Raw genomic sequence first — 27790 nt, forward strand, 5'->3', positions numbered from 1 at the left:
TAATTTCCGATGAAATAATTTCAATAATACTGATTTTTAAAATATAATCACGAAAATTAGGCTTTTTTTGAACAGGCAGCTAGAAAAGACATTGAACAAAGAAGCAAAAAAATTGTTCGCGAAAAATTGCTATAACATTTGCGGTTCCAAGCACGGACAAATACTTTTGAGTTCGTCTTCTTCGAAGAGGCGAAATTATCGCCTTTGAGCGTAATCTATTATATTTACGACTTATTTCGTTTAAGGTTTGCTTCTTCACTTCATTGTTTCGATTGACAATTCCTTTTCTGAAATCATTATTGTAATTCAAATTCCGTCTATTCTGTCTATGTTACAACAAACGAATCAGTTTGAAGCGCGCCCGAGTCACTTATCAAAATTGTCTCAAATGTAATTAACCCAGTTTCTTTATAAGACTTATGTTTGTCTTCGCTTGTGTTTTATTCACAACTTTCACGTTATTGGGAAAACCCATAACAGCTGGTATTTAAATCCATAAATGGTGGCAAACGTGGCCGAACGGAGCATGCTCAGTTGTGCTGGGTTGGCCGTTCCGGTGCGAGCGAGCGACCGTGAAAAAATATGGCGGGTAGAAAATTTTGACATGAGACCGCGAAGACCTGCGAGTTTGCCAGTACTTTTGCGTAGCAATAACTGGCGAGAATGGAATATGAAAAGATGGAGGATGAAAGGTAAGAGTTTAAATTTCTCCTTCAAGACCATACCGCGAGCGTTGTTGAGTTCGAGGAGAATTATCTTGAAAAATCACGAAATATACTCTTATTAACACCGATCGAAATTTCGAACCACGTCCCGGCATAATTTTTGAAAGACTGCTGGGTGCTGTCTGGGTCGTGAGTTATCTTCTAGATTGCACAGATCGCTGGAAAACAGGCGCTTATCGTCAGTTTTGGGCAACGGGTTAATTATATTTTCAGTATTTTTCTTTTATAACGAGCGAAATACTCATGTTTACCATTACATCTCTGATCACCTGTTTTTAACATCGTTGTTTGGAATCGAATGGTTTTCCCTCGATGACGTCACATGCAGTTACATTTCCAAGAAGAGCTACAATATAAATCTGTAATGGCGACTTGCAAAGGAACCCTACACCGGCCGGTTTTCTGAATAAATCTTTAAACTGCCTTGTCAGAATAATATGCAAATATAACCGGTTGACCGGAAAACGAAATAAATCAAATATATATAACCTGCATCTTTTTTTGCACATGCTCGCATCTAAAAAAGTAAGCTAACATTTTTTAGTTGGATCGTGCGTTATATGCTGGACCCGAAAAAAATTGACACGCTTTTTTGTTTACGTAAGATTGCTTTTGCAAAAATACAATGCAACGAGCTCGATTTGTTATTGTGTACTAGAATATTTAATTTTCGAGGTCTCGCCCGTCGGTAAAACAATAAATCTACTTTCGGGACTTAACACATGTCTTTGAAAGCGAGGTCTGACAAAAACTACTGTATTCTGTTCGCAGCTGAAGAATAAGCTACAGTATAAAATGTAAATCCGCAAAGAAGCAAATACGATTACGTTTCTAAGTAAATGAGTATAAACTTATTCTTTACTATGTTTACTCATTTAGAACTGTGACAATTTGCATTTCAGAAACCAAAATAAAAACAGAAACTTAACAGCCGCTCTTGTTCCAGCGTAGATTAAACAGTTCATTGAAAATAAGAGAGATCCGTTGAAGCTAAACAAAATCAATCACGGTAATTTTGACTTATAATTGTAGTCCCAAATAATGTTCTGAATACTGACAAACTATAGAAAGTGCCCGCTTGATTAGCCAAGCGTTACAATATAACAATCCTGCAAAGCCTCGGGGACATTTTGGCGGGAAAATGCGTTTGCATAGGATAGAGTGGTAAAGGAAAAATAAAAGCTCACAGAAAATAAACGGAAAATGAAAGATAAACGAACGACGCTTTTATCAGAGTTCAAGATTTCCAAAAGCTAGGTTGTCGTCATAGATTGAGCAGAACATTTCATTAATTAAAGAAACAAATCTCAGTGGTCTCCATAAAGTATAACGGTGCGTCACTTGCTATCCAACGGCTAGATGTCTTTTGTGGGGCCAGTATACAAACTTCTTTAATTTCCAACCAGGACGTTGGCTACGGATGGAACTCGGAGAAATTCGAGGGAATTTATGTAAAGGCGAGTCGCAAGCTGAATACCTCTGGCGTGTACCTGCGACACAAAATCGAGAAAATCAGTCCGGCTATCGTTAGTCACGCGTGCGCGTCACGTTTCGATAACTGAGTCGAGTAAAAAATGCTTAGAATAGGACTGGGCTAGTTTACTGTCTGCCTGATAAAAATTGCCCACGAAAATCAGACGCCAACAAATTGCCAAGGTCACTTGAGCTATGTGTGGTGTAAGGAAGTGCCGTGTCAGACAGCCTAGTCTGCGAAGTTGGCGGTTTTGTCGAGTTTGACGCGCGCGCGAGCAAGCGGCGAAGCCGCGAGGCCATCTCGCGTTTCTGTATCGCGTTACCCCCAACAAAACCGCCAGCTTCGCAGGCTAAAGACAGCTCGAATAATCCCGGCTTTTACAATAACCTTGATTTCATATCAAACTTATTTCCACCTCGGCAAGCCCGCCCTACCCAATCAGAACGCACCCTTTGCTCCACGGCGCTCATGTCTACTTGAATCAAGTAGTTATCCAATCACAAGGCACGTTATATTAGAGTGCGAGTTTGTCTTATAGACATCGACTATCAGCAACTGTTTGAGTTGATTGTCAGCTTTCAGCTAAATATTTTGACACTTATCAGTTGCCTTTCAAAATTTTGGCTATTCGCAGTCACTGCCAATTAGCTATATAGCCTCCTCAGCAACTTTTCAGTGAAGCAATAATTTTATAATACCAACACGGGTTATATTTTCTCTCCTTATCACAAAAGAAACGATTCACAGTTATCGCAAAAACAACTTAAAAACAGTTCTAGAAAAAAATAGCCCAAAAATTTCGATACAGTTACACTAATTAATTGAAATCCATTTTTTCGTATTTTTAAGCTTATCTTAGACTGACGCTAGCTCAGTTTAGCGCACGAACAGAATTTTAGAAATTAAAGTAATCTTTGAACTTGGCGCAACGTCATTATTAAATTAGGGCTTTAAAAATGGGTTTTTAGTCACCGATTACGTACCATCTATTTGGAAATTTACAAATCTAGAGTAAATTGTTATCATACGTGCATTTTAGAAAGGCATTTCATTTTTGAATCGCGCAGAAGTCTATGAATTTCATAGTTCATGACTTCTTCATACTTGCAAGAGAATAGTGATGTCTGGTATTCAATGTTTGTAATGCAAAGTAAAGTGATTGTTAATATAGTAAGCAAAAAGAACGCAAATCTGAGTGGAGATCTAAATGTCGATCTTAGCCGATCGTTATTGGGTTTTGTGGTTCATAAAAAGTTACCCAGCGACGCCTTTCATCCAATTCGACTTATCACTGATGCAAATTGAAAGGCAGGGTTAGTCCGCAGTTATGAATTGCTCTTCTATAATGAACGTTATTTTTACTTGATGATGCAGAAAAAATGATTTCTCTCTTGTAGTGGCTAGCGTTTGGTATGAGCGAACTTGGTCTGTTTCCGCGAAAGATGACACACTTTTTAAAAAAGTTTACGTCAAAGTCGAAATGCCGGCTGAAATTTTTCTCACAAAATTTCATTTTGTCTTCAGTGAATAATTGATCTCTTTAATTAGCCTGAGAGCTAACGTTTTGAAGCTACTCAAGCCCTTATAATAACAATCTGCATAGATCTTGAAAGATATCCCGAAATTAATTGGATTACAAAGGCGCGTTCCATTCGCTTCGGATAGGAGCCATAGATTCATAGTTTAGACAGCTTTCTTTTACCTTACGCCATGAAAGTGCATGTGCATTATTGTGATAAGAACAGCTAATTTGGAGCCAGGCCGTCTTTATCTTGTGAAATCATCGCGAGATAAAATAATATTTTTGTCGCGAAGTTCTGAAATTAAATTGGTCACGTGTCCCAGGTGCTTTGGGAATGACCCGAGTGACGTCACGGTTCGCGGGAGAGAGTTGTTGATAGAAATGGAATGGAGCTGAGTGGAGTAACAACGTTTTAACAGCTAAACTCGCTTGGCTTCGCCTTTATTATGGCACCACATTCTGGTGTCAACGGCGAAAACAAAGGGGAAGAAAGGGACCATACTTTGACGTAAGCATTTTCTATTTAAATCGCAGTTTGTGATGGTTTTAATTCGTCCAACGAACACAAACATGTTTATCTGCGTACCGCGTGCGTTGTGTAACACACAGAATGTAGAGCTATTTTCGATGAATACTTTCAAGCACTTTGGTGGTTTCAGCATGGTTTTGTTTTGTGCCAGTCTTGTGTTCTTTGGTCAATCAAAAGAAATCATCACTGACATGTTCTATGGTAGTTTGCGGTTGTAAGATGCGGAAACGTTTTTCCTATTTCCAGCTGGAACTCGCATCAAATCGGGAAAAGGAAAGTTCTTGGTTTAATCTGTCATAAGTCTTCAATAATCGATAGCTATCGCTTTTATGGATGTGCACGGGCTTGTGCACTCGCTTGGAGAAGTGGTTTGTGAGTTTATACATAACGGCTCGTTTGATTTCAATATCGGCGAGGCGTGACTTCAAATAATTATCGGTTTTATTTCAAATTTGTACCCGACTACCGAAGGTGTAATTGCGCGTGAATTTCGATCGAAATGAACTCAGTTTAGAATCTTGGTGAACGTACAATGGAAGATCACTTTCATTATTTTCCAAGCAAAATGTTCTCGTGAATTCAGACTCCATTTTTACCGGTTACACGAGAAAGTGAAATTAATATCCACAACAATGCAATTCAGTGTTTGTGAGGTACTTTTGAACTGTGTACATTCTGAAGAATGGAATCGCATGTATAGATATCGTCACTTCTTTAAGCTTATATGAAAGTGAAATGATTTGGCAAATTTCCATCTAGCAAAATACTGCCCAACGTAGCCTGCATAGCTGTCATGAATGGCTTTTGTGTATTATTTCCTTGTAGTCAAGAGTTCCAACACATCAACTAAATATGCAAATAATATATTTGTATTTTGTTTCACATCATTTAGTTGGCATGTTTATGTAAACAATAGTATTTGGCAGATAAGACCCTCGAGGGTATTGCTATTTTGAAAGATTATGTCCTCTACTGAAAAACTTTCCAAAAGAATAAAAAAATGAACAGTTAGTTAGATGGAAAAGGACAATTTTTGTAAATGATTATTACAACTGTTAGAGAAGAACAGTGCATGGAATCAAAATTAAAAGTAATATTAGGAAACAGGACAAGCCTCCAAGTTTTTTTTTTTCTTAGTGGCCATTTAGCCACCGACTGCTCAAGTTTGTTCGCTAGTGAAAATTTTTAGTCGCTAAATTAAACTTACGCTTTCAATCCTTCTTCTCAATTTTAGCTGCCAGACTTCGGTTCCAATTTAGTCGCTAGCTCCAAAGTGTTAGTCGCCATAGTGACTCAAATTGTCTTAACTTGAGGGGTTGCAGGACACTACAAAACTTTACTTACTAGGAACTTGTTATAACAAAATGGCTATTCTTGCACTGTGATTGGTCGCTCATTTACATGTAGTGCTCATACACATTGCATGATCGTATGATCAATCATTGTACAATAAAGAAATGACAACAACAAATTATCCTGGCTAGGGAAATTAAACCAAATGGAAACTAGTTACAAGATCACAAACTTGACAATTCTTTTTGAAATGGTATAATATATAATGGAAACAGATCCTGAACTACACCAAGCAAATCACATCCACCAAATTTACACAGCTTTTAAATTTTAAGGGAACTGCACACTGCACACTCAATAACGAATACTGTCCCAGTGGTATGGGATAATGTGGTACAAATACAATGGTACAAATATAGCATAACATTCCAAAAAAATCAGAAAAATTGTTAATTATTTGTGAAAATTTCAGGAGAGTTTTCTTAATTTTAGGATGATTTTAATGTCTCTTTGTGGTCTTGATTGAATGTTGGAGTTATCACTTAGATCTCACAGACTTTGATATTTTTAAAGTAATGCTGTCATCTCATCAATCCATCTGATGTACTATGCAGCAAAGGACTTCACTGGCGTATTGGGCAAGCAGTTTTGCATGTTTTTAAGAGTTCATTTTGTTAGGGCGCTTTCCATTTGTCAGAACTGGCTGGCTGGTCTGGTGGTTTTGAATGTAAAATGGGCCTTTTTCACGAGATTTCCCCACAAATCCACCATATCAATGTATAATATTTATGTCTTGACTGATATGATAGGACAAATCTGACTAACAACGGAATTCCTTAGTTTTTGTAAAAGGTTCTTTCTGTTAACTTACTTGATGTTCAGGAAAATGTTTTAATTTAAAACAGTGTATAAGTCTGATTTATTTACATGTATTATTGTATTTTTGTTTAGAAACCAGGGGGCTTCACTGTATGATGTACTGGGAGTGGACAGAAATGCCACACCAGAAGAGATTAAAAAGGCCTACAGGAAGGTAAGAGATAAGAATTACTGGGTCCATACAAATTATCATCGCTTGCAACTTAGCGTGAATATGTGCAGCCGAAACATGGTTCTAATAGGGTTTTAAAAGTGGCATGATTGGTTGTCAAACATTTGAAGTTTAGCAGACCTTAACGCAAACTTTCATACTCAAAATGCTCAAAATAAACACTGAGTACCAGGGAAACTTTACACTTGAAGTGATTTAAGTGAACCTGCAAATGCATATCAACACAGATCAGGAATCAATTTTTTGGAAGAAGTCTCTTTATCCAATTTTTCTGTCATTTCGAAACCGGAATGTGTTGAACTTTCAGTGTGAAAGTTGCCGTTACGGTCTGCTAAACTTTAAAGGTTTGATGACCAATCATGCCACGCTTAATACCATACTTCAAGCAACGATACTGGTTTACAAGTTAAATTAAAAAACTGCCTTGAATTGCAATAGGTACTTGCTAATAAATGCTCTGTCCTGGCATTGTGTACAATGAGATGTACTGTGGGAGGTGTGGGGTGAACACACATGGGACCTGGGTTCAAGTGTGTCCATTAGCTTGGTGATGTAATCGTTGGTTGCAAACTCATCTTACCTCTTGCTTTGCCTTTCCGGTTTGGTTGGGCAACCTGAATGAAATTTTGGGAGGAGTGTTATGTGTAATTGCGATAGTTTAGCATCCCATTGGTAAGACGGTAGTGGAGTTAGAAGATTTGAATGTAAGGTTTCAATCTTTCAGTTGACTTAAATTGTTGTTTGATAAGCTGATTATTCAGTTCTGGATATGTTTGGTTGAAAAAAATGTTTGTTTGGGGGTGGGGGTGAAAGAGGAATAGGGGGTATTGGTAATGATGGTGAAATTTTCAAGTACCGGGAATCCCTGCTGTGTCTTGTAAAGTTCTCTTAGCATAACAAATTAATAGAATTGAAATAAGCCAAAGCTTCTGTTTGTATTGTATGAATTATGAAAGGATTGTACTGGATTGTCAAAACTACATTCACTTGTAACAGAAAATGTAAAATGTGTTTTAAAGGGTTAATTAGGGAAAAGACAATCATATGTTTTAATTTCAACATTGATGCCATTTACTGGTCAGGAGTCGTCTGACAAGTCTGCTGCTGGTGCTTCCAGGATACGTCTCGTGTCGTTCGCCATGAACATAATGTTTGTTAACATGTTTTTTTTTTCTTTCCAGATGGCACTAAAGCACCATCCAGATAAAAATCCTAATAATCCTGAAGCTACAGAAAAAGTAAGTTAGATTTACAAGGCAAAGGTATTGTTCAGTGGGAAGTGTGATTAACAATTGTCAAATTGTTTTTGTCAAAAGTCAGATATTTCTCTAATGTGGAGTTGAATGAGCATGAGACTAGAGAGATACTGTAAAGATCCGAAAGTAAGGACCCTTTTGTAGGGTCTTAACTCAGTGAGGGTCACTAGTTTCAGGATTTGCTTTAATGAGAAATTAAGTCATACTTTCTAGTTGTTTCTTTTGAAACTTTACGGTAAGTGTATAGCAGATAGCAGTTGTTAGATAACAGGGATGTAGCTAAGAAAACACTAAGCCAGCTCATCAACAATCCCAGCTGGCTTTTCTGGCCTTGGCAGCCCTAAAAATTTACCTAAGTCTTTGTTTTCATGTTAAATTTCAGCCGGATTTAAGTTCTCTTTCAGCCAGTGAAATTAGCCGGTAGCTGACCCTTAGCGACATCCCTAAAATAGTCATGAAAAAGAATGAAAAAGAACTTAAGAAATCTTTCCCCAAGGCAATTTATTGATCAGCTTATTTATTCTCATTTACTGTGTGAATTTTTTATATAAAAAAGGTTATACAAAATTATGATCTGATTAGTGCTGCTAAATTTTAGTGTTATATTAAGGTTCATGTTATCCTCTTTTACTTTTTGGCACCAAGGCAATATCCCCTACTTGATGATTTTGCATATTCCCGACACCTTTCTGCATGACAATTCATTGATAGTGTAAGGAGAAATTAGAAATTAGACGGGCGTAAATGGTATTAGTCACTAAACATTGTACTTTAAATTTAATAACATTTTAAAATATTGGTTTACAGTGGCAAATGAGCATTCACACTATATTTATGATCTCCTCATTAGTAGGCATTTATTGAAAATGAAATTTATTCTGTCGCTGTTGAAAGCATCTGCACCATGTACATTTATAGCAACTGCTCTGCTAAAAATATGAGAGGAAACTCTTTTAACATTGAGTGACAACAGTTTTATTCAAACTCTTCAAACTTTTTCTAGTTAAACTTGTTAAATCTAATGGATTGCTAAAATGTGAGTTGTTCCAGAAAATATACATACCCCCCACCATGAAATAATTTTTGGTTTAAACCCCCCCCCCCTTCCCCCCAGAAATTCCATCATTTTTATCTTCATACTTTCTTTTTAAAATACTTCGCTTTTGAGACCCCCTCGCTCTTGGAATTTCCAGTGATCTGTAAACATACAGTTTGAGTTTTAAACAACATCAATTGCTACTGAAAGATAATAGCAAAGTAGATCCATGTACTATTCTGATTGTTTAACAACATTTTGTCTTTCAGTTTAAAGAAGTTAACCATGCACATAGTATATTAGCTGATCCTGGCAAAAGGGAAATTTATGATAAATATGGCTCTATGGGTCTCTATATAGCAGAACAATTTGGCGAGGAGGTAAGATCGATTTGATTACAGCTTTTTATTGTAGTGGCCTGTAAATGTGTACATTGTTGAGTTATATGAACTGGTGAGAGAAGCACCAGGCGCAACCGAATCCTACTTGCACTTCTCAAGTGTTTTTAAAAATTTCCATGCACAAAAGGAAGTGTGTTATTTGGCCTTATTTCCTTTATGTAATATTTAAGCAGTTGTGCACATGAAACTTGTGACGTAGGGCACATTTTGTTAGAACTTAAAAATTCATGTACGTGACATAGGCCCTGTGCTTTATCAAGCTCTATTGAACACAAACTGACCAATCATAGCATGCATAATTGCTTGAACATTTTGTAAGCTATGTATAAAGCTCCATCTTTGTTTTACCTAGACTGGTGCAAACACTTAGTAAGTTAATTGTGAAAGCAGTGCAATACGAATCATCAAATATACGGTTTTGCATACTTTGCACAAAATTTCAATTGGACCAAAACTCATTCCTCTTGTAAATATTCACATGCGTGTTTTATCAATTTTTATGGCTAGCTGCATGTAAATAAGTTTTTTATTGTTCATAAAATGTTCTTCTGGTATCGGGCTCTTTTCAGAAATGAGATAATTATAATCTCACAACAAAGATTGTTCGAAAACGAAAATTCGTGTGAAACCAAAATTTGAGTTCCTATAAGTGTTTTTTTAATGAATGTCCAATGATAGTTTTATCTTCACAGAGTTAAGTAATAAAGAATTAAATTTTGTGTTCTTTTTCTGAGTTAAAAAAAATCTTATTGTGCTGTTGATCAGTGCTTACTTTCAACGTTATACAATAAATATAAGCCGCAAATTATTAATTGAACGTATAGGTGCACTTAAATTGATCGTTTTTTTAATTATTTACACGAAAACGCAGCCAATGACGATGCCTGTATTGATATAAAAAGAGAAGAAAGTAAACACAGTTTGATTGTTTCCAAAACTACAGTTGCCAAAACTTACAACGGTTGTATAGGCTGTTAACCATGTTTTCACACTGAGAGTGGGTCAAATTCTTATAGTGCAACAAGAATAAGTGCTAATTAGGTGTAAATTGAAACAAAGAGAATCGAATTTTCTTGAAAATGTCTTTGCCCCAAAGAAAGGACAGCACCCCGGCTGGTTACGACCGGTCTTTGTTTTTGCGGTGGAACCGACTTCAAATGAATGCCATGGAAGATTCAATGTTACAAGAACTACCAACAACAAACAAAATGCCCAAAATTACGAGTCAGGCTCGGTTGATTGTGGGTGCAAGGCGAAGAATTGCGGACGCTGAGAGTTCTTTAAGGATGGAAAACGATAAAAAAAGGACAGACGGTTCAAAGGAATTAGTTAAAATGTCGGAAACAAGCGAAAGCGCAGTGAAAAAAGTGGATATTCCCGTGAAAGTTTTACCAACTGTTGTGGATGTTCGAAGCGAAAAATCGAACCCGTTTGAATTCTTCAAGCAGCATCGTTTTGATAAAGAATTGGATTTGAACGGATGGTTTCTCGGCCCGATAACCGCGTTTGAAATTTCTTCTGAATTGTTTTCGTCGTCGAGTATTGTGCGTTTGTTTCTTGCCAACAACCGCCTCGGGAACGAAGGCGGGAAAGCCGTCGCTAAAGGCCTCGAAAAGAACTTTTCTGTGAGAGAGCTGGACTTGTCTGAAAACATGCTTGGACAAAATGCTATAGCCAGCATTGGAGAAATGCTCAACAAGAACCAAACTTTAGAAAAGTTGAATCTCTCGAGAAACGGCTTAACAGACGCAGACGTGGAAGATCTCCTTGAATCCTTATGCGGCAAAACTGTTTTGAAGGAGCTGGACTTGTCCCGTAACATTTTATGTGATCAGTTCGCTGAGCAAATGTCTAATGTTTTAATTAACAATTTTACTCTGGAAAAGCTTTCTATAAGTTCAAATCAGCTTGAGGTAACAGGCTTGCAAGCCATGTTGCCAGGTTTACTAAGCGCTCAAACACTGAGTGTTTTGAACATTTCGTGGAATTATTTATACGACGTAGGAGCCGAAATTCTTGGGGAATTGATCGCTGATAATCGAAGCCTTATAGAAATTTCAGCTTGTGGGAATTTTTTCACGTCAAAAGCCGCAAGTTTTCTTGCGAAGGGTGTTGCTAACAACCCGAAATTGAAAGTTCTGCGTATAGGTCAGAACTTGATAAGGAATTCAGGCGCTTATTCATTTATAAATGTTTTATCTGAAAGTAAATCCCCTTCGACTGTTCTGGAGATTTTAGATATCAATGGTACAATTGTCGACAGAAAGTTCCAAAAACTTGTTACGACGGGGTTGCCCGAAAAGTTTTCCTCTTTGAAAGTTGTCAACTTTTCGGTTGTTGATGAAATAAGTAACGAACTCGAGCCTTTTGTGGAGAAATCACCGGACGAAAATTAGATCAAGAGAGCGAAGCAGTTTCACATTTTTAAACGAAATCAATTATTTACGCAGTGAAAAAGAAAAACGCTTTGAAATTCACCGTGTTTAAAATTTAATGCACCATTTTCAATTTTAAACCAACTACTTTAGTTTTCATTCAAAGGAGTATGGAGGGAAATAAAGTGTTGTTTCTTCTGAAAGACTAAATCAATTAAATGATTAACTACACTTGGTCAACTGTTTAAAAACGGAAGTTTTGGTGTAAAAAAAGAAAAAAAGATGGATTAAAATAAAAATGTGGTTTTTTGTGGATATAAATTTAATTGTGTTGATCGCAAAATAAAAATGTCGTTAAATGTCGTTTGGGCGTATGTATAGCTGCATAGAATTGAAAAACAAAGTGTCACTGCTTAAAACATTAAATGTACTTGTAGTGGACAGACGCTACAGCGTTAACCTCGAACCTCTTCCTTATTCCCTGATGTCTGCACTAAGTTTAACGCTGTAGTTTTCATTGTGTTCGCGTTTTGGAATTTGCACCTGTCCAAAAAACCTCTTTTAAGGTGAATGGTCCGTCCAGTTTTGTTCGTTGGTGAACACGTTTTCTGTGGTCTTTTATGTATCTTGTAGTCTCCGAGTGGTGTATACAACACAATACAATACAATGCAATTTTATTGTCCATACGTGGGACGAGGTCTCCCTCAATGTCCGAGCCAGAGGCTCATGTATAAAACGTAGGACTTCCTTAAATTGCAGTAATTATCGATTGCTACTTTTTTTTACGAATTGACACGTTTTGTTCGGTTGCAAAAACATTGTAACCTCCCGTCCCCTCCAGAGAGAGTGTAAGCACGCGCTGAATGAGTTGGGGCGAGTAACGGGAAAGATGTCCATTTATTTTTTACCCCAGTCCTAGATTTAACAAAATACAAATTAAAAAGAAATGTAAACTTACTGATGATGTGATTTTCGTTTTCATTTACAGAATGTCAAATTGTACTTTAGGCTTAACAGTGGCTGGTGTAAGGTAGGTTTTTTTAACAAACAGGTTTATTAATCACAATAGTAAAAGATTTTTTAGACCGATTTCAGAAATAACATGTCTGTATGGGAATAACAAGACGTTTTTTCAGTGCCCTTTTCCCCATGCCAAGGTGGCAGATGATGCCATCTACGACTAATACAGAATCTGAAGAATCTATGTTAGATTTTACACTGCCAACGTGTGTTTTCTGATGCCCCACTTTTGTTTGAATAATCAGTGTCATCAGTGGTCTGGTAGCGAGTTCTTGAACTGGCGTTTCTAACCTTTCGCGCATGCATTTATTTGAACAGGCGCTGTTCATGTTCTGCGGCATCATAACTTGCTGCTACTTCTGCTGTTGCTGTTTCTTCTGTTGTAATTTCTGCTGTGGAAAGTGTAAACCAGTTCCAGACGAACAGTGGGAAGAATTCGAATTCGACGACATGAAAGACGACGAAGAACCGATTACGACGCAACCAGGAAGCAACGGAAATAACACGAGTACCGAACAGCTTCCGAAGTCACCAGGCGTCGACAGCGCGACCAGCAACAGTACGGCGACTTCCGCTATCCCCATGCCCTCGTCGTGAATGACGGTGCTCAGTGTTGAAGGGAGTGGGGCGGGAAGGAATTTGTTTGCGTCTGGCGGTCATGTTGGATTTGAAACAGTCGTAAATTTGGGGGGTCGAAAACGGGGAGGGTCTTAAAACTATTTATTGTGGTGCGGAGAATGGAAAGTAAAAGCAAAACCAAGTTTATGCTCATAGTTTTTTTGTTATTTTTAGTTCGCTGTCTTAGCTTTTTGACGCGGGATTAGGGATTAGTTTAAAGAGAGTCTCGTAAAATAATCCCAGTCTCGCCGCCTTGCTTTATCTTCTGTTTTTTTTTTCGTCTGGGCTACTCAGTAAGCTGCCTAGAGAGACTTTTCTTTCCGTTCCAATCACCCTGTACCGTTTAGCCATGAGTGTTATTGAATTATTCAATATGGCTGCCAGCACGCGAAGTTTGCATGAATTATTATTAGCATTACGTGTTTTACTTACTGAAAGGAAGAAAAATAAAGGGAACCCTTTTTCCACTAATTCTCCTAGTGATAGTCTAGCATTTTCCCTGAACAACATAATCATTTCCTAGAATTGTTATCAAACGTTTATCGCAAATTTGCCTTTTTATTGTATTTCCGTCACGAGGCTGCGTGACGAATGGCTATTGTGTGAACCTTTTACTTCAAATATTGCGTGACCGGTCTACGTTTTTCTTGCCACTAAATGTAGCGTGACTCCCCAACTTTCACTTTGTTGTTTATGTTGGTATGTGTTCCCTTTATTTCTCTCCTTTGCTATGAATTGATGTTTAAAAGCTTGAGAATCGTTGTTGGATGCCAATTTCTTTTGCATTTTGTGTTGTGCACAACAAAAGAAAACGGTTCAACGTAAGTTAAGGTTTTCAAGAAAAACGTTATTGTTATAAAAGGGCTATTAGTGGGTCACAAAAAAAATAATACTTGAAATCCGTAGATGTACGGATGGGCAAAAGTGGCGAAGGTTGAAGGGTTTTGCTAATTTTTTTTTTTTTTTCAGTTACCCTTCTGTTTGTGTGAGAGAAGGATTTCTTCAGAATAGTGTATTTAATTTCCTGTTCTGGAAATTTCGAAAAATCGCGCCGTGATCTATCAGTAGCCCCTTTGACACAATGTATGTTGATATATAGGCATTATTGCCGGACCAGTAAATATTGGTTTTTGATATATACCAAACCAGTGAATACTACTTTTTGCACAATACGATTTGCTAATTGAACTCAGGAAATGCTGGACCACCATAAATAGATATTCCCTGTTTTGGTATATGCTATGAAAAAGTTAGTTTAACAGTTATTCACTTCAGTGTCGGTGAATACTGGGAAGTGTTTACCTTCACTTTGATGAATGATTGTTTTAAATTATCCATGATATAAAATTGATATTTTTGTTTATTTGTTGAAATTGCAAAGGTAGATTTTTGGTTGAAACAAGTTGGTAATGTGCTCCTTTATTCCCTTACACAAAGTTTACACTAGGACTGTCACCTTTTCACGTAAATTGACCGCTATTTTGAATTGGGGCGAACATAGAACGAAATACAGCGTTGAATAATTTCTGTACAACTTGCTCCCTGAAATTTTGAAACGCTACAAAGCAAAGAGATCTGGTAAAAGATTTGGTGGAAAAGTTCGAAAAAGTAAGATTCAACTGGAATTCAAGTGATCAGTCACGTTTTTAGGTTTTCATATATTATGAATTTTCTTTCTTACAGGCAATGTGTGGAAATTTAAGAACGCGATCACCGGCTTTCCAACAGTTCTCGAATATTTTATCATTCCCATATTCCCATACAACACTGTTTTTGTTGCATTATTTTCCGCAATTCAGAGTGGCGACTAATTCGCGTGAAAAGCTTTATTGAAGTAAATCTTTAATAGCTTTAACTCGAACTTATGTTTTTGAAGTTAAGACTTCTTGTTATAGGAAGTAGGTTATAAGACGTTTTAGTGCATCGTTCGATTGACGCTTAAAGTATGTGAAACTGGGTTCTAGCAGTTCTAAAATTTGTTGGTGCTATGGAGACGAGATTATTGATCGATTTTCTGTAGTGAAGAACTAGGTTTCAGCTATTCTTGACCCCATAGCCATTCAGGCCTTTTTGCCGGAGGGGTCTTTGCACGAGAAAAGAACTCATGTGCCAAGACCCCTCCGCTAAGAGACCCGAACTGCTTTGGGTCGAGAATCGGGTTTTTGTGAACGTTGACCTCTCTCCTCCGCAGAGGCCTCTTTCGTGGGGGAAGGCGAAAAAACACGGGGGGAGGAAGGCGAAGACACGAAAAATGAAAAATAGGGGGAGCGCGGGGGACGACGGGAGGGGTCTCTCCAGGCTCCGCGCGCTTACTTTTCACCTCTCCCCGTTCCTCTCCCTACTATTTCCCAGCCCGAAACACGAAAGAGACCTCTACGGAGGAGAGAGAACGTTGACTCTTCTTCGTGCGGTTATGTTGAGGAGAGTTGCGTGACGCAGATGGAAAACCGGATATTATGGCGTTACTTTCCTTGGAAACCAAGCGGTCCTTGTTTAACTGTTATCTTAGCCTTTTATTTTTGAATATTTTCTCTGCGTTAGAGGGATTGTTTACTACATTTTGTATTCTTAGTTAACCTGCCATTATTATTTATGGCGCAAGAATGTTTTTCATTTTCATTTTGTTTTTCAGCGTCACAAATGTATAAAATTGTATACTTGGGTGTGTGCGTTTTTTTCGTTAAAGTTCTCTGTGTTTTAATTTATACATAATGTTCCTAAGCACGATCTCAAAGAGGATTTATTCAATAGGCGAACTTTATGTAATGATATTCTTCTTGGCTTACAAGTAATTAAAAAATTCCCTTTAGGTTGTATAATAAGTTATTACAGTAATTGTAATGGAGAATTTTCGCAAATAAAGGTGCGAATATTTGGATGGCTTGACTGCATGCATAAGTCGATTATAAAGCATTTTAAGTGGCTTTCATTAAGAGATTGTGGCAAAGGCGGAAATTTAAAAAGGTCTATGCCAAAAATTGTGCAAGCAGAAACTATCAACCCGGCAAAGCTGTTTAGTCACCAGGTTCCCAACTAGAAAAAGTAAATGTTCGGAAAGAACGACGTTGAGATAAAGGAATCAATAACCTCACTTTTAGGAATCGTGCTCAAGCATACTGATTGACAATTATACCATGGAATTGTCCCGGGCAGGGAGGGGACTCCTACATGAAAGAGACCGGTATGCTCGTCGTCTCGCGGATCGATCGCCGCTTAGGGGTGTAAATTTCGGTAACGTCAATGTTTTTAGCCGTCAAAGTCTCGTTTAGGGTTGTACGCAAAGAAATATAGAAATATTTATTCCACTTTTAACATTTTATCTTCCCCCGCCCGCGTCTATCTCCCCTAAAAATATAAAACTGAAGTTATCTTCGTATTCTTCGCCTAACATTGTTAACCCTTACGGTTGGTTCTCATATGATCGCCCCGATCGTTTTTATCGCATCGATCGTTTGCAAATACTGAGGCGATCTGGGTTCTCATATGACCGTCCCGATCACCTGGTATGAGCGAAGACCTACGAAAAACAATCATTTTAGCCGTATATCCCACACAGTGTCAGCAGATCTCGTGGCTTCCTATTTTTTCAGTTATTACAGTTTTACGACGAAGAAGGAAATGACAAGCTAGAAGGATAGAACACGGGCCATCCAAGCGATCGTGATCGCCCCAATCGCCACAGACGTTAGCGATCGTCCTTGCAATGTTTTTATATAATCACCCCGATCTCAAAAAAAAATTTTTAAGTGACATATAAGGCGATAGAAACGATCGGGGCGATTATATGAGAACTAGGCATTAGTATATACCATCATACAAGCATTTAGTTGATTTAAACCGGAATTAAATTGACCGTGCTAGCATTAAAAGTCAACTCACTGGCTTGTGAAATATAAATGCAAAAAGTTGGAGAATTCGTCTTCAAAATACCTTCAACATAATCAGTCGTAGTTTAACGGAAGTGATTATAGTTTTTTACAGTGCTTCGTCTGGCTTTGTACAGATAACTTTATAAACCGATTTTTATTAAGCGTATTACTTATGGCCGGCGCCCGCTAAAAATGGCCAATGGGCTTTCGATCCTTTTACTAATATAAACTTATTCCCGCGTGTTGACAGTATCATTTTTTGTGATCACTTTCTACCAGTCGTTAACAAATTTATAGCCTGGCGCACCTTAACAATATCGCTGTTATTTTAAATGTGGTGTGTAGTTCAATAACCATAATTTAAAAAAAAAAAACTGGTTTTAATTATGTCGTAAATGATTGTAAACGGGAATGTGCGAGGTTAAAACGGCAACGTTTTGAAAAACATATGTTTCCTTTAACAAACAAAACAGGAGAAAAATAAGCTTCCTTAATGTTCGGATTTATCGACCTCGTTGATTAAGTCGCCTAATTCGGCGAGTAAATAAAATACCTCGAGGCCATAATAAAACTGAAACTTCCATCATAGAAACACAAATGACATTTGTTAGCAAGGCTGGATAGAGCACACACCGAACAGAACAGAAACTACGTGAAAAAGACTCACAAATTATATTTTTATCGAGTTAAGTTGTATTATTTTGAAGATGTCTACCTCGTACGATTTATCTTACTTTATAAGGATGAACGAAATTCAAGTCAAGGCGATGCAAGACCCGAGACTTCGAGCCACACCGAAAGTTTACAGGTCACCGAAGATTACAAGCCACGTACGACTGGCTTTTGGAGCAAAAAACAGAGTTCTGACTGCAGAGAAAACATTTCAAATGGAAAAAGAACAAGAAGAGGCAAATGCAAGTGCAGAGGAAGCAACAAGCCCGGTTGAGTTTTTCAGGCGGCACAGTTTTGATCAAGAAGTTGATTTAAATGGATGGCTTCTTGACCCAAAAGCTGCTTCTGAAATTTCGTCCGAGTTGGTCCCATACTCAACTATTGTGCGTTTGTCGCTCGCTAATAACAGCCTCGGGGACGAAGGTGGGAAAGCCGTCGCTAAAGGCCTGGAGGAGAACGCTTCTGTGAAAGAGCTTGACTTGTCTGGAAATATGCTTGGACAGAACGCTATTTCCAGCATTGGAAAAATGCTCAACAAGAACCAAACTTTAGAAAATTTGAATCTCTCAAGAAACGACCTAACAGACCCAGACGTGGAAGATCTCCTGACTTCTCTTTGTCGCAAAACTGTTTTGAAAGAACTGGACTTGTCACAAAACATTTTATGTGACCAATTTGCCAAGCAAATGTCATTTGTTTTAGAGAAGAATTTTGTTCTTGAAAAGCTTTCCATTAGCTCAAATCAGCTAGAAGTAACAGGCTTGCAAGCCATGTTGCCAGGTTTACGAAAAACAAAAACGCTGTGTGATTTGAACATTTCATGGAATTATTTACGTGACGAAGGCGCCGAAATTCTTGGCGAGGTAATTGCTGGCAATCGAAGCCTTATCGAAATTTCAGCTTGTGGAAATTTATTCTCGTCACAAGCTGCAAGCTGTCTCGCCAAGGGTGTTGCTAGCAACTCCAAGTTAAAAGTTCTCCGTATAGGTCAGAATTTCATTAAAAATTTAGGAGCATTTGAATTTTTTAATGTATTCTTATCAGAAAGTGGTTTATCCGAAAGCGGGATGCCCTCAACTGTGTTAGAAATGCTAGATATCAATGGAACCATTGTTGACGAAAAATTCAAGGAACTTATCGAGACAGAGGTGTCCGAAAGGTATCCATCTTTAAAAGTCGTCAATTTTTCGCTTATTGAACGTGTAACAGATAACACAAATTGATGGAAAAAGACGGTGTGAGCAAGGATAATGCATAGTTAAATCATTCTGCATGATAAATTCACGTTTTGTTTTGTTTTTTAACGAAAAAAAAATGTTTCGTAGAGATATAATGTGCAATGAGTTAAAATTAAATGTAGAGGTTTTTCTATAGTAGTTGCTTGTTTTCAATGTAAAGACAAATCAAAATATTTCTCTGTAGGTTTTTACTGAATCAACAGTCTTTTAATGCAACTGAAAAAAGATCGAAAAGCGAGGTGGATATGTAAAGCCATAGTAAAAAAAAAAACACAGTCAATAAAATGTTTTATTTCACCACGTCGAAGACGCTAAGTTCATGTCTAAAACTACAAACTTATTTGTGCCAAAAATAAAATATTTTTCTGATATCCTTTGGCGCATTTTGTCAGTCCAGACAGATAACACGCATTATGTTTATACAGCTTATGATTATTACTGATGGTAACCCTGTCGCCTTTTTGGGGGTGCTAACAGAACTACCACAAATAATACTCCAGAATCCAGTCTAAAACCGGATTTGACAGTTAAAATGAGTTATCCATCTCAGACGGATCAGTATAAATTGGTTCTTAGTAGATATTCGTTTGTAATGAATGGCTTAATATAAGCTCACCCAGAATATCCGCTCAGATCAAAAACTATTGCCCAGAAAACTTCGCGACAATTTACCCTTATAAGACGTTGTCTGGGTATACTTCTTAGGTTAAAAGTATTAAGATGATCACGTTAGCGCTGACCTGTCGATTGCTCAGAGATACTAATAAAGAAGTGAATGATGTGATCCTCGCAATGTGTAAGCAATTTAAGCAATTGCATTTTTTAAAGCCTGAAAAATTTCATTCATTCGCAGTTTTCATACACCTAACAATAACGTTGTCATGAAAAAGAAAAAAGGTAAATAGGAATTAATTAGCGTAGCTTCATAACTGATAGCATTTACAGAAAACTCACGAGTTTTTATTTGCACACTTTGAGTCCACTAAGTGCCTATGAAGTAAAAAATATTTTTGCGTTTTTTTGTAGCTTATTATGTCTACTTTTCGAAAAGCCAAAAAAATAATAATGTCAGAGAGAAAGAAATCGGATTTTTTGCCGCCTAAAGTGGCCCTGGTTTGGCAAATTAGTGGGGCCGGAGACTGGGAACGAGTTAGCGATCTGTGACGTAGGAAATTGTTCCACTGATTTGTTTACCCCACATTGCTTCTTATCGCTTCCATTGCTGTGCGGGTTCCCGCTCGAGTTTTACTCCAAATAATAAGTTTTTTATCTCGATTTAAATATAAGGCAGCGATAATTTATTGTTTCTTCGAATGTAATTTCGATAGCAAGAATCGGAGAGGATCGATTCCGGTAAAACAGAAGTTGTTGGGACTGAAGGTTCACTCGATCGAGCGACGAAGAGATTGCGCGGCAGTAGACGGGTCTTTTCCCGCAATGTTTATTACGTGCAACTGGTCTGGGAAGAAAAGCTATCTAAAATGCTTAAGTCGCCGAGACGATTAACCTGAAGCCAGTAAGTATTTTATGACGGTCTATCAGCGTCTTCCTTCGTTACTGTCGTATTTATTCTTGTTTTTAATATTTCATGTTCAATCTGGTGATCCGACAGAACACGTTTATGAACGGAGAATATCCAATACAATTAATCCATGTAACTCTTCAAATGTAAAAAAGCAAATAATAAATTTGCTTTGGGTGGCTGTATGGTTTGATGATTTTAAAAATTCCAATGCAATAAATACAAATTTATTTATTGACTGTGTGTACATAAATGATGCTATCCCATGCGATCAGATTCATAAAAGGGTAGAAAATTTCTTCTTCAGTTCCTCCAGTTCATGATGGGTTCCCGATAAAACTGTCATTTTTTTGTTGAACTTTTTAGCTGCAGTATAGTTATAAACCTGGTGTGTATTTAATAATCTGATACCTGTATATATATTTCTGCATGGTAAAGTGCACATTTACAATAGTCACTAAAATTTTGAGAACTTATGAAATTAATTTTATACTTTGTTCTTTAGAATCCCTATGGCAGACTCATATGAATGGCTTACCTATTAGATTTGTGGATACATGGGCTGGGATAGTTAAAGGACCATTACCAGCTTATGTTTACATGTCAGATCATAACATTTGGTATAAATTCCTGCCTTTGGGGTTATGAAAGGGGTTGGCCCTCTTTGTAGAGGGTATGAGGTTCTGCTACTTTATACTTGCAAAATTAATTACCAGAAAAAAAGGAAAAGGTAATAATAATATTTTATTATCACAGATGCTTGTTATTCAACCTACCCTACATTATGGCGCTTGAAATCTTGCATTCAGAATGATACTTTGCACATTGTACTAAGAGGGTGATTACAAATGTCATACCAGAGCATGTCATACCAGTGCAAGGTTACCCTGGTTACTGTACCGCTGCAAGATTTTCATCCCATTATAAAAATTTATTCCGGTGTGATGTAAACATGGAATATGACTGTTTGCTTCAAATATTTATATGTATAATTTATATTACAGACAGTATTAATTTTTCATCTCACACCAGGGATGATGTAAACACCCCCCTGACACTGCACTGCCACAATAAACATTTGTATTGGTATCCTTCTATGATGTAATTTTTTAGTTTATTGTTCATGTGAACTTTAGCCTGCATAGCAAGGGTTCCCGTGCGAGCGAAGTGCTGCTATGTATGGGGCGCGAACGAATATTCTGGCGAAGAGCGAAAGATTCTGGCCGCGCGAAAATTGTGGCGAGAGCAAAAAAGGGAAAAAAGGCTATGTACACTTGAAAGTACCAGTCCATGAAAAAAAATACAGAATGATTTTCTTTGTTTTTATAACTAAAACATCAAGTTGACAAGTATGATCAAAACTCACTTTGTTCAACTGGGAGACTGGGGTCTGGGTGACTAATAATAGAATGGAAACAATAATACTGTTTTGAGAGAGCCAGAAACTTGGATTTGGGAAACTAAAAAATGAAAAATAGCAACATTTGACACATCAGCAAATTCCAGGGAGACACCATGGCCTAACAGTTAGCATTTGGAACACCGGATCAAGTGGTCTGAGTTTGAGCCCTGAGTTCTAAGTCATTGCCTTAGGCTGTTGGGTGAGACACTAAAATCTCAGTGAGTGCCTCACGTAACCGAGGAGTATGAATGGCTAATGAATGGCTCAGGGAAATCCTTATATGCTGGGGGTTATCTGCTATGGGATAGCATTCCATCAACACTAAGTTGCTATACTTCAGTCTCACTATATGTGTGTTGTAAACTGATGGAACTTGTGTATTAATCAAATGAGAGTAACAAAGCTTTCACTTAAACAGGTATACAATCTGACCAGGCGGGGCCAGGGCCTACTTAATATTTACATTTACATGTGTTAGTATAGACTGCTTTCTTTAACAGCATGCATATCGTAAATATTTCAGATATATTCAGTTTCTATTATATAATAATTCTTCTACAAGGCATTCGTGGATGTCAAGAATATAGTATATTCAGGTGCTGTAGTTTGCACTATAAACCAAAAATCAAAATGGCGCCCAGAAAGGAAGCAATAACTTCGATTTACCGGATAGCTTCATTAATCATAAAACAGCCTATAAAACCAAACATTACTTGACTAAATAACTTGGGGCGCCTTTATTTAGCGTTAAATTTATTGTATGATTCATTTTATACTTCATATATTCTCGCGCGAGTCGTCAGGTGTGCTTTGAGAAATCGAAACAAATCTACAAATGCTTAGTGCATAAATACAACATTTAATGTGCTTTCCGATCGCGAGAGACAAGAGGAAAGTTTGACGAGCAGTGTTTCTTGTGGCAATAGCCACTTGGATTAGATACCTCTAGCTGGACATGGTTTCCACTGTCTGAATAAAATGCCGCCAACGCTTTATCGAAGACCATCGTTGCAGCTTTCGTCAAAATGTGCTGGAGGCTGATTTGTGGGACATTGTCGCCGTGAATTCGCAAAAACCGACTCCAGTTCTGCCGCAAAGTTCAGTTTTTGTGTAGATAATGCATCGATACTCTCGCTATACTTGTTTTGTCCCGGCAATTGGTTTTATTGGGGCCACCGAGCACGCATTGGTTACCTCTTGCAATCACACTTCTCTTATCCGCCATTACACTCGAGTCGTCTGAACAATTTCCTACGTCACGACCTTGTAATATGATCGTTTTGGCCGCGCGCGAAATGGCCCCACTTTTCAGACGTCAAATTCGAACTTTAGGCGGCAAAAACTCGGATTTTTCTCTCTTTAACACTATTCGCTTTCGGGCATTTCGAAAAGTACATATAACAAGCTACAAAAAAACGCAAAAATATTTTTTACTTCATAGGCACTTTAAGCTGTAACAAGATAAAACTTCATTACTTCTGCATGCATTGCGTGTCGTTTATCTATTTTTGGCACAAGGGACGTTGCGTGACAATTTAGTACCAGTTACTTGACGTGTTTTATTAATCAAAGCTGACCAATACATAGCGGGCTCAATTATCGTGACTTTCCTCACGTCGAAAAACCATAACATCTAGCAAACGTGACATGGTTCTTGGTATAAAATACGTTTCTTTCAAGCGTCTTAGTTTGAAATGGAAGAAAACGAAGAAGATCTTTCAGCTGAGCGTCCACTGAAGTCTTTACACACTAACATCGTATCCCCGGTAAAATTCGTCAACCATACTGGACGAAGAGTCAATCTAAAATGGTTCGACTACGACGGACAAGAAGTGCCATTTGCAACTCTTGAAAGCGATAATCCTGATAATCGCCTTGTTGTGAACACGTATGTGACTCACCCTTGGATTGCAGTAGACGAGCAAACTAATGAGAGAATGTTGCTGAACTTCAGAAAAACTTATTTTCCCGATGAACCTGAAATACGGCGTGTGGACTATGAAGGGCGAAAATTTTATGCTGTCAGGACTCAAATTAATATCACAACACCAGGTAAAGGCCCGTTTACACAGGCGATTTTTGTCGCGCAACTCAATGCAACTTTGCAACAACCAAATTGGGTGTGTGTAAACTCGATTATTTTTTCCAAGGCTGGTCTCCAAGACTTCCCCCAAAATCTCTGTCATATTCCTGTAAGCTTATATAAGCCCCCCCTCCCCCCCCCTTCTGGGGGGACTCGTATATGGAAGGGACAAGGATGCTCGTCGGAATTTTTGAAATAGAACCTGTCTCTGGGTGCTGTTCAAGCTTTTCTCAACCTCTAAAAGATACCAAATAACTGAGAATCTTATTTATTATTGTATATTTCTGGTTGCGCAGCCCTAAACAAGACCATTATGGCTAAAATTATTGGCATTTTGCCTAAAACACCCCAAGTAAGACCAAAAATCTGAAATTTACACCCCTAAGCGAGTCGACGAGAATCACTACCCCTTTCATATGCGAGTGTCCCCAGGGATATAAGCTTACAGGAGTTTCATTGCAAACCTGTTCTATTAAAGCTACGCTCTTTAGGGTGTAGCACCCCAGCAGGTTCCCATATAAAAGGGACGGAGAAGCTTATTCGAAAATTTTAAACCTTAAAAGAAGACCAAACCTTTTCTTTAAACCCCTAACAGAGATCTGTTCAATCTAGACTACCAACACAATGGCAGGTATTTTATTTCTTCTCATGCGACGTAAAATCAGACCTTGACTGAATTCCTGCCACACAGGCTACCTTGACGTCTAAAAATATTAGAATTCTGTCCTGAACACCGAAAGAGAGACAAAAATCCACAAAACTCTAACACTCTATACTGCCGCCTGGTTAGCTCAGTTAGTAGAGCGCCGGACTGCTGTGCGGGAGGTCGTGGGTTCGAACCCCAGACCGGACCAACACTCAGGGTCTTAAAATAACTGAGGAGAATGTGCTGCCTTTGTAATTACATCTGCAAATGGTTAGACATTCTAGTCTTCTCGGAAAAGGACGATAAACCGCAGGTCCCGTCTCCTGTATCTCCTTATCACAGGGGACGTTAAAGAACCCACACACTATTTACAAAGAGTAGGGCACAAAGCTCCTGGTGTTGTGGTCTGGCCTTGTGTAGTAAATTACAGTATGTGTACAGCGCATTTGAACATATATATATATGAAAAATGCGCTATATAAATTCATTATCATTATCATTATTATCATTAAGTAAGATGACAAGCATTCCTGTTCTTTTCATATGGAAGTCCCCTCTCCACCCCAGGGGTACTCTGTATATATTTTTTGGCGGGGGTGTGCCACTGGGACTCTGAAACCCTTAATCTATACTAGACCATGTTCTGATTTTGCAACCCTATACTAGACTGGAGACCGAAAATCCCTAACCCATCCCAGAATACCATCTGTCAATAACATTGCTGCAACAATTTTATTTACGTTTAGAAAGGCTCTAAAAGTTCTCTTCTGAGTTTCTATTCTTATTCTATCTGGAGTTAATTCTTCGTACCACCGATCAGATAGCCTGCGAATACAGCCGCCTCTCATTCGTGTCCCGCAACGAAGAGCGAAACACGAAGAGAGACATCTGCGATTCACGGCCAGAAATTCCATACTGATGACGTTAACCACTAATTAGATTTCCCACACCACACGCAGTTGGTCTTGCATAATTATATTTTTTGTTTACAGCCGCACATTACTTGCTTGATCACAAACACTTTCAAGGCAGTCAAGGACACATTAAGGGGTCATTTACACCGGACAACTTCATCGCGAAAATTAGAAATCCCTATACGAGTTGCACATTAGTAAAATTTGGAAAAATAAGCTGCGAAATCACTAGATGACATTGTTTTGGAACTTGAGCGCAACTCTCGGAAGTGTTGGGTCGTAAATACCGATACCGCAACGATCATAACAATTATTCTGAGTTAGTTTCTTCTTTCCCCGCTGTTTGTCAAATTTAAATTCTGTTTTTCTGTAGCATTTATTCTTTGGTTGTGGATGGTTCAGGTCGTTCAGGTTATCTGTATTTCACATTTTTGTTGCTTGTTTGTTTTGCCGGCTGCCTTTATGTCAACAATAAAAGTTAGGTGACAAAATTGATCTATTTTTAACGGCCGCTGTGGCGCGTCCTTTCTGTACATCTTTGAGGTCGTTCATCTTGTTATAAAGCAGTTTCTTTTTGTTTCCCAATTACATATGAATTATAGATATTATAGAAATTCTAAGGTATAGCTTGAATCGATGTAGCTTCACGATCCTTCCCGGTCAACTTTTAGTCCGCAATAACATCCGGTTTTTTACCGTTCGTGTAATGTCTGTCTGCTGAAGTGTTATATTTCGCATACATTATGTAAATTAACTAGCTGACCAATCAGCGCTCCTGTCCGGATTCTGGACAGATTTACGTCATCAGTATGGAATTTCTGGCCGTGAATCGCAGACATCTTTCTTCGTGTTTCGCTCTTCGTTGCGGGACGCGAATGAGAGGCGGCTGTATTCGCAGGCTACCGATCAGATCCCGGCAAATGATACTCTATTCTGGACCTAAACTCTCTGATTTCTATACCCTATCCCAGGACTAAACTGCTTGAAAACCCTTCCCTTCACAACGGCGCATACCTATATAGCATATTGGCACACACAGCCTCTCCACCAAAAAAAAAAAAAAACACTGAAAATGTATAATAATATTTTGTAATTTTTTAATACATATGTTTATATTTTTTGACAGTGTACAGACTTGAGGAGTATTGCGTGAAGTTCTTGAGGAGGATTGTTCAATCACAAAACATCAGTATGCTTCCTTTACCGCAACCGATCCTTGATGAAATTTTACAGACAGTTTTATGACCAGGCGCTGGCAGCTTTATGCCTTAATATAACTTTCAACATTTTAGCGCACATGGTGCTTTATGGGCGAAAATATAATAATAGTGCATAATTACAGTTCTTGGAAATGCATTTGTATTTATACCAAACTAAGACTTTATATTTCGGTGAACCTTATCCCAGTCAGGGTGATATAAACAAGACTTGCACCAAGTGTTTTTTTGGTAGAGGAGGAAACAGCTTGCCTGCCAGAAAGTTAATGTGTGACATATTTGTATATTTTGTACAAATGTAGCATAATTGATATAATTATGAATGATAACCCTCTGTTCAGCTTATGAATCATTTTGCTAACGATCTGTATGCTTACATCTCAAATTGATGTACATTTAATATATATCAACTGCAATATATTGCAATAAAGTGTCCAAGACTCTAACTTAAAGTGTAACTAGTACTACACCAGGGAGTAACATTTCTTGTTCTTTAAGCATGAGTAAGGTAAGCCAACTGGTCATTAGCAAAACGACTCATCTGTATAAGGACCACACTTTGCCCAAAATACAGCAACATAATAAAATATATTTGCTTAAAAGGTTTACAAGAACTGATAACTTTAATAAAACTTACCAATTTAATACAATTATAAATAAAAAATAAACATTAATCAGACAAACAATGTGTGTCTATCCATATTAAAGACCCCCCCCACCCCAGTTATAAGCCCCTCGTGTATAATAAGCCCGCCCAAAACCCCTTAGGAAGTTGTATAAGTCCAGGGCTTATAACCGGAATTTTACGGTATTTTTAAGACTAAAACATAGTTAAAACCAAACATCGAGGCATCATCAGGGTAGAAAAAAAGTTTTAAAAAGCCCTGTGAAATACCATATAATTTGACAGTTTTCCTGCCCCTTTC

At 37.9% G+C, this 27790-nt stretch overlaps 4 protein-coding genes across 5 annotated transcripts; all 4 read left to right on the forward strand.

Moving 5' to 3' along the window:
- The first annotated feature begins 530 nt into the window (after nucleotides 1-530).
- LOC144650642 (dnaJ homolog subfamily C member 5-like) lies at nucleotides 531-16179 on the forward strand. 2 transcript variants are annotated; one of them, XM_078510369.1, is made up of 6 exons: nucleotides 531-692; nucleotides 6495-6576; nucleotides 7776-7832; nucleotides 9156-9266; nucleotides 12652-12693; nucleotides 13002-16179. In XM_078510369.1, exons 1-6 carry the CDS (start codon nucleotides 664-666, stop codon nucleotides 13278-13280), a joined length of 600 nt encoding a protein of 199 aa, XP_078366495.1. In that variant the 5' UTR covers nucleotides 531-663; the 3' UTR covers nucleotides 13281-16179. The 2 variants fall into 2 exon arrangements, with proteins under 2 accessions (XP_078366495.1, XP_078366494.1); XM_078510368.1 differs by lacking the exon at nucleotides 531-692 and adding an exon at nucleotides 4065-4229.
- On the forward strand, nucleotides 10093-12266 carry LOC144650609 (uncharacterized). Its single transcript, XM_078510334.1, has one exon. The coding sequence runs from the start codon at nucleotides 10367-10369 to the stop codon at nucleotides 11681-11683; it is 1317 nt and encodes a 438-aa protein (XP_078366460.1). The 5' UTR covers nucleotides 10093-10366; the 3' UTR covers nucleotides 11684-12266.
- Nucleotides 16180-17787: 1608 nt separating the features above from the next.
- On the forward strand, nucleotides 17788-19371 carry LOC144650616 (uncharacterized). The gene has a single exon (XM_078510341.1). It carries the CDS (start codon nucleotides 17878-17880, stop codon nucleotides 19063-19065), a length of 1188 nt encoding a protein of 395 aa, XP_078366467.1. The 5' UTR covers nucleotides 17788-17877; the 3' UTR covers nucleotides 19066-19371.
- Nucleotides 19372-23627: 4256 nt separating this feature from the next.
- Nucleotides 23628-27541, forward strand: LOC144650647 (von Hippel-Lindau disease tumor suppressor-like). The gene is made up of 2 exons (XM_078510376.1): nucleotides 23628-24056; nucleotides 26774-27541. Exons 1-2 carry the CDS (start codon nucleotides 23699-23701, stop codon nucleotides 26890-26892), a joined length of 477 nt encoding a protein of 158 aa, XP_078366502.1. The 5' UTR covers nucleotides 23628-23698; the 3' UTR covers nucleotides 26893-27541.
- The last annotated feature ends 249 nt before the right edge of the window (nucleotides 27542-27790 follow it).

The sequence above is a fragment of the Oculina patagonica genome, chromosome 4 (assembly GCF_052425735.1).
Source record: "Oculina patagonica isolate OP01 chromosome 4, crgOcupat, whole genome shotgun sequence".
NCBI lineage: Eukaryota > Metazoa > Cnidaria > Anthozoa > Scleractinia > Oculinidae > Oculina > Oculina patagonica.